The following is a 7,122-nucleotide window of genomic DNA, read 5'->3' as shown; positions in this document are numbered from 1 at the left end:
CTGGGTCCTCCGCAGGGTTAGGGGAGAACTGGTGTTGAAGGTGGTCCGCGAACAGCTCGGCGCGGCCCTCGGCGTCGTAGCGCAGTGTGCCGTCTGGGTGTCGCAAGGGGCGGATGGGGTCGGCTGTGCCACTGAGACGCCTGCAAAGGCGGTGCAGCCGTACCCAATCCGTGCTGGCCTCATCAAGGCCGCGATCCCACGACTCGGAGGCGTGGTCGTTGAGTGCAGCCTTGACCCGATCGGCGAAGGCGTGCAGTTCTGCACGCATGCGCGGACAGCGGGTCTGTTGCCAGCGTCGACGTAGGGCGCGTTTGCGGCGGATGAGCGCCAGCAAACGGGGCGGCAACTGTTTGTACGTGGCTGGTAGAGGACGCTCGGTGGTAGCTGCGTCCAATGCAGAGTGCATTGGACGCAGCTACCACAAACAGTGTGGTAAAGGATGCAGCAAGTTCGTTAATAGCCGCTGGGGTGACGGGTGGGCGCGGCTGGGGTGCGTCATTTAGGGCTCGCTCGAAGACCCTCCAGTCAATGCACTTCCGGCGAAGCGGTGTATGAAGTATCATGTTCGGAGAGGAGTTCACCAGAGTGACAACCACGGGAAGGTGATCGGACCGGAACTCGTCGACGATCACATCCTGCGTCATCTGGCACGTCAGTCCCTGGTGGACCACGATGTCAATGGTGTCCTCTCTGTGGCTGGCTTGATCGGGGTAGTGTGTCGGCACGTCTGGGCCGGACACTGAAAAGTCCAGCGTCTCGGCGTCGTGCAGCAGGCGCCTACCCCTCGGGTTTGAAGTTCTCGAGTTCCACGCCGGGTGCTTCGCGTTCCAATCCCCAGCTATGACGCAGGGATGGGCGGCAGCGAGGAGCTCTTGGAGATCTGTTGTGGTATACCGATTGTTGGGTGGCGCGTAGACCGCGAAGAATCCAGTGGGGCGACCTGCGAGTTGTAGCTCCACGCCGAGGGCATCGCATTCGGTTACCACCACATCTGGCAGCAATCTGTGTGGTATCCGGCGTCTCACCATGACCGCCAAACCACGGTAGGCGTAACCACGGGCGTCGACACGGTGCTGGCGGTAGACTTCGTAACCCGGCATGCGGAGTCTAGCTGTGGCGGCTAGGTGCGTCTCGCTGACCAGGGCGATGTCGATGTCCTGTGAGCTGAGTACATGTTTTAGATATGTGACCTTACCCGCGAGGCCACGCGCATTCCAGTGTAGGAGCCGGAGGCCCCCCATCATCGTCGACTGCGGCCTCGGGTTGGGCCCTTGAAGGCCGATGCCGCTCTCCTGAAGAGCGCGGCTGGATTGTCCCCGGCTTGTACAGCCTGGAGAATATTGGCGATCGCCGACAGCGCCTCCTCCATTTGTGGCCGGCGCGCGCGGGACCTGGTGCGCGAGCGCGAAGATGGTGCTGTGCGAGGTGGTGCAGTGGCAGCGCGTTCATGAGCTGGTGTAGGTGTAGTAGCTGCGGTGGTGGCGCGGTTGGCGACGTCGGTGGTGACTGCATGGAGCGCGGCAGCGCGGCTTGCCTCCTGAGCGGCAAGCGAGGGTGGAGCACGACCTCGTCTGCGGCCACCACGTCTTGTGCGGTGCCGCACGGTGATGAAGTCGTCCGCTTCGCCTGTAGGGGCGACGCCAGACGTCGAGGGAGCGGCCGCTGATGTCGCACTCGTGGTCTGCTGGGAAGTTTCTTTTTGTGGTTGCTCGTGGCGTTGGCGCAAGGAGCGAGAGGGCGCAGTTCGGGCAAATGTGCCCGCGCGCCGGTTTTGTTCTTCCTCCTTGCGGACCGGGCACGACGAATGGCAGGCGGGGTGTGGGCCCCCGCAGTTGGCGCAAGTCGCTGGCACGTCCCTCGGTCTCGTGCAGTCCGCCGCGCGATGCTCCCCTGCGCAACGAACGCACGCCATTCGTCGATGACAATTAACCGAAGAGTGCCTAAACGATTGGCAACGATGACACTGTGCAGGGCCCTGCTTCCCGCGCCAGGCTTCAATCGTTACCCCTGTCATGTAAAGCAGCTCGGTTATACTGTAAATGGCAGGGGTGATGTCAGGTGTTCGCCGCAGGACGGCGAGAAAAATGCACCCTGGTCGACCTTTTCTGGCACGAATTGGGCGTATGTACTCAGGCTCGTATCCAAGAGCTCGTAGCGCCTGGGCCAGTTCCTCGGGGTCGGTGGTGACTGGTATTCCCCGGATCGCCACCTTGAGGTCCTGCTCCGCTGGAAGAGAGTATGAGAACCAAGAGACCCGGCGGTCCTCCTTCTCCAGGTCTGTGAGGTAGCGCTGGACCACTCGGTACTCGTCAGCTGTTTCGGGAGATATACGGTAGCCCTTACCGTATGCCCTGGTGTTGGCGGAACGTCCAAGCAGTTGGCTGATCTTCCCCAAATGATGTACATAATTGGGGAGGAACTCGATCACAATGGGCGGATATGATGGCTTCTTCGGGGCCACAGGGGCCCTGGGGGGCTGTGCGTGGACCGTAGGTGCGGTCACCATCGCTGCGTATGAGGAGGGCGCCACCAGCGCAGGGGCGGCGTCGTCGTCAGCAGGAGCAACGGGAGCAGCAGGTCCAGGTGAGGCACCGGTGGCACCAGGGGGTGCGTTGGCGTTCCCCGCCCTGCCAGCCAAAGGGGCGGCGGGTGGCGGAACAGTTAAAGGTGGCGGCTGGACTGGAGGTCCCAGGTCAAGGCGGCGACCTGGCGCCAGCCGAGGGTCCCCAGTGGAACCTGGAGTAGCTGCTGTGGGTGCCACAGCACATGGGCGCTTTGCCACAGACTCACCTTCCGAGCCGGGGTCAACGGCTGAAAACGGGCGGCGTACAGGGGTGGCAGGGGTGCGCGCTGGGAAGCGACACTCGTCGCGGATCAGCGCCAACTCCCGCTGCTCGGCTTCGGTGAGCGGCGACTCTAATATGCCGCTGTTGCGTAGCGCTTCTTCACGCGATTTTGCGTACCGGGCCATAGCGCGCAGCATCCCGCGCGACGCAAACGAGCATGCGGCTGACTGAGCCAAAAAGATCAAGTCTGACTCGAATGCCGTCCGCGGCGAAGACGCGGCACTAGTACCCGGGTCGCGATCGAGCATTCGCAACAGTTCGTCAATACCAGAACACTCACTATTTGTTACGGACGCGCGGCGTTGGCACACGGCCCGCGTCTCGGTGACATGCGGCGATGTCTCGGAATGTACAAATGACGTCACAGTAGACACAATTTGTTGCGGGGCCCGCGGGGCGGGCGGGTCGGATTGTATGACGCTATCGGTGGCGCGAGGCGATGACTCAACGCTCAGGAATGCGGTCTCGGCCGGCGTAACGTCGGTGGCACGCCGCGATATCGCCGCTCCGTTTGATGACGTCACGGCCGACGTAGCGACGGAAACTTGCGGGGTGCGGTGAGGGAGGGCTATGCGTACCGTTTTCTTAATCCTAGCCGCTGGAGTTAGGTCACGTTTTTGATGCGACGGATGACGGTCCCTGGGGACTTCTAGGGATCGGCTGCGGCTCGTCTGCTGCGAAACTGGCTCCGCAAAGCTGTACAAGCTTGACGCAGCTTGCTGCTTCGCTGCGGGCGAGCTGTGCGCTGTGTCGCGCACTTGGAATGATGGTCCGGCTGTGGCGGCGGCTGCCTCAGCATCCGCAGGTGGCCTCGCTCGACTGGCATAGGAGCGTGGGCGCTGCGGGCGGGGCGGCTGCTTATCATCGCCGATCTGCGGAGTGCGCTTCATGTTATAAAAATAAAAATAACTTAACTGAAGCCAGGAGGCTGTCACGCACGACCCGAAACTACCGGTACATTGCGCGCTCCACCGCTTTTCCCGAATCCCAAAGGGTTACAGGATAGGCGGCGAGCGGGCGTCACCAAATAGTAGCTTCAGCTGGTTTGTGACTGCACCTCAGGGCAACTATTTCGTGCTTTTCAATAAAAGTCGGGATAGTTAATAAAAATAAAATCGGGTCCGAATGCGCGCAATCGACACGTGCGTTGCGTTAGACAGCCGGACGGCGACCCATATTAGTATAGATATTTGTTTATTACTTGATATGTACAAGTCTAACAGATGGCGCTGTGTTAAAAGTAAAAACTTTCACATAAATATACATATATTTTGTTTTTTATATAACTTCTGGTTATGCACTTCTTGCACTCATCATTTTTATTTATTGTTTTCTTTTCTTACTAGGGTTGCTTTGTAGAGATCGCTTGTTAGCGATAAGGCCGCCCGTTGCATCCCTTGTAATTTATATGTATTGTGTTATTTGTGTTTCTTTCTAGCAACGAAGTGTGAATAAATAAATAAATAAAATAACCTACCTTTTTTAATTGGTTCGAAAAGTACTCGACTGATTTTAAAAGTAGATTCACCATTTGAATGCTTAATTTTTCACATAAATTTTGAGGTTATGTGAAAAAAGTGTAAAAACAAGAAGTTTAGATCTTTTTACTATCTACAACTTCGCCATTTGACTTTTTTCCATAGGACTCACCCCCTACGTCTTCCCCACCTCAAATCGCCCGTAAAATATGTTTCCTTTCATTTTTATAATATTCTCCTTCTTTTCTAATGGGTTTTAACCTACTTTTTTATTTTTAAAGGCTTTTACCCTAGTCTATTACGCTTCAGCAATCAGTCATAGATACTTCGAGATATAAATATATAATAAATTCAATTTTGTATTAGAACTAGAAAATCAGGTTTTTAATAAGGTGCGTCAAAAGTGATCACATTTCCGATATGGAAAGAAAAGGCTGTATCGCTTTTTTCTGTTCCTACTAATATTATTTCAGAATATTAATTATTGTTAATAATAAGAGGTATTCTTAGAAGATTGATGGAAGGTCACTTTAGTCCGAAAGTCTAAAGGAACATTCGCATGATTGTCTGTGATATGGTTTTTAAGTAATCTTAACTCTCTTAAGTACGTGAAAAAATCGGATAATTTATTTGTGTGTAACGAATATAAGGTCAAACAAAGAAAGAACAACGCAAATAAAACAAAATCAAAAATAAAAGGATCTTTTGTTCTCAAACAGAATGCGGAAGTGACATCAACGATCGACATTTTCTTATTGTTTTTCCTTGAGATTAAAAGTTCTTTTGTTTATCGATGAGTGATATTAGAAAGCGATAGTAATGAATATGTTTTGTTTTCTTAAGTAAAAAGGGAAAAATAGAAAGCTTATATTGGTTACTGATTACGTCACTATCTTATATCTTATCTTATACATTTCTGTCCTCCGACAAGTTTAAAACCAGTCTACATATTTTTTTAACATAATTTCGATTCGATTTAATATTTATATACCTTTAAATATCGCATAGTCGCATGTCGGTAACAAGGTCAGGAATCCGTCCTGTGGATGTTTATCTAAGCCCAACTAAGGCACGTCACACACAGTAACTCAAACTCAAATTCAACATAACTTCATTCATATAGGTAAACAAGTACACGTATGAACATCAAATGAAAAGATTTTAATTTAATTTTAAAAATAACATTTACAATCAGTACGCAAGTCGAGGGCGGAGAGTGGACAAGAAGAACTGGCAAGAAACTCTCCGCAATTATTTTTAATCGCTTAGTTACAAACTGTTTGAACTGGAGCAAATCAAGTTCAAAGGACTAAATATTAGTCAAATTTATAATAACCAGCGGCTTCCTAACTTAGGAAATATTGCAATAGAATTTTTTACTATCCGATCAAATCCGAGATTTGAAAAAGAAATTACCTAGAGGCAAAGGTAATTAGTTTATAAAGCAGTTAAAAAATGTAATGAGTACATAGAAATTTTTAATTTTGTACTCTGAATATTATACATAACACCCAAGCGTAAAACTGACCTACTTAATAATCTAGTGTAAAAATCTATACATAAAAACATACTCTACATATCAGGGATTTATGTTGACGCTGCAGTATCCCATTTGGAAAATTACATGTTGCATTTGCCGTCAATACTTCACAAAGACATTGCACCTCAGAAAACCCAGTGGGCTGGTAAACGAGGGAGGGTGTCTTTTGCACTCAGCGCAATTTATATTCCTTTTACATATACTATTTATTTACCCTGCATCCTCTTAAAGGGAATTTTTATATTTTCTAGTTTTTTACTCACTCAATCTTTTGGCTGTCACTTGTCTCACTTGTGTCTCTTTATCCATGTTGTATCAAATTATTTCAGTATAATTAGTATTATTATTATGTTCTAGTGTACCCAAGTTCCCATTTCAAGGATCGTCATGCTCGCTTAAATGGCGGCGTCCATGCGTCGGGTTGTCTCTCTCCCAAAAATATGGCTGGCCATGCGTCATACTCGGGAACGGGTGCTACTCGAGGTGACTGGTCGTACTTGAATTCGTGTATGTGGTGATGTTAATTAGACAATACATTTGGGTGTTGTTACATTCGTAAGTGCTTGCTCCTATTCCACCATGCTTCCTGCTGATAGAGGATCTTTGACAATCTGGAACAAATCTGTGCTTTTAATTAAAATTATTATTATTTATTGCATAAGATGTCATGTGAAACATGGTGTAATGGTAATCTTATATATCTTTCGATCTATGTCCGATTAATTATGAGATGAATTATTAGTAGATGCGTATAAAGTTGTTTTATTACTCAGAAAAAAAAGTGTTAGGACAATTATCGATTTTCAAAGCAGTAAGCTAGTAGACACATTTATTTAACTCGATTAAAGTTATTTATATATGACAGTGAGAGCACCGAGGTTGCCCCTAGCAAAGAAAACTGCGAATTTATTTGGAAGCCCCATTTCCGAAAATATTGGCCTAGCGACGTGGTTGCTTCAGCGTGCGACTCTCACACCTGAAGTCGTAGGTTCGATCCCGGCCGTGCACGAATGGACTTTCTTTCTATGTGCGTATTTAACATATTCTCGAGATCACCTACTTGCCTGTTAGAGTGACAAATAATCATGAAACAGATACAAAAATCTGAAGCCCAGACCTAAAAAGGATGTAATGTCTATGATCTTTTTTATTATTATATTATTAAGATTTATTATTCAATTTAACATTTTAAAAGTATTAAAATTTGTAATTAAATAACAGTCACCCCATTAGCGTCAAGAATAACACCAGCATCCTA

At 49.1% G+C, this 7,122-nt stretch overlaps 1 protein-coding gene across 1 annotated transcript; it reads right to left on the bottom strand.

Annotated features, from left to right (window-relative positions):
• Positions 1-429: 429 nt before the first annotated feature.
• Positions 430-4,014, bottom strand: LOC123689921 (protein app1-like). The gene is made up of 2 exons (XM_045631970.1): positions 2,344-4,014; positions 430-1,890 (listed from the first exon to the last, which is right to left on the bottom strand). The coding sequence occupies exons 1-2, from the start codon at positions 3,734-3,736 to the stop codon at positions 1,241-1,243; spliced, it is 2,043 nt and encodes a 680-aa protein (XP_045487926.1). The 5' UTR covers positions 3,737-4,014; the 3' UTR covers positions 430-1,240.
• Positions 4,015-7,122: the final 3,108 nt, after the last annotated feature.

The sequence above is a fragment of the Pieris rapae genome, chromosome 17 (assembly GCF_905147795.1).
Source record: "Pieris rapae chromosome 17, ilPieRapa1.1, whole genome shotgun sequence".
Classification (NCBI taxonomy): domain Eukaryota; kingdom Metazoa; phylum Arthropoda; class Insecta; order Lepidoptera; family Pieridae; genus Pieris; species Pieris rapae.
Note: the sequence above shows the minus strand (reverse complement) of the source record. Positions and strands in the feature narration are given on the sequence as shown.

Coding starts and splice junctions, on each gene's coding strand:
- LOC123689921 (XM_045631970.1), bottom strand. CDS start 3,736: ATGAAGCGCACTCCGCAGATCGGCGATGATAAGCAGCCGCCCCGCCCG. Junction 1,891..2,343: donor CGCCAACACCAGGGCATACG/GTAAGGGCTACC, acceptor TTCGTTGCGCAG/GGGAGCATCGCGCGGCGGAC.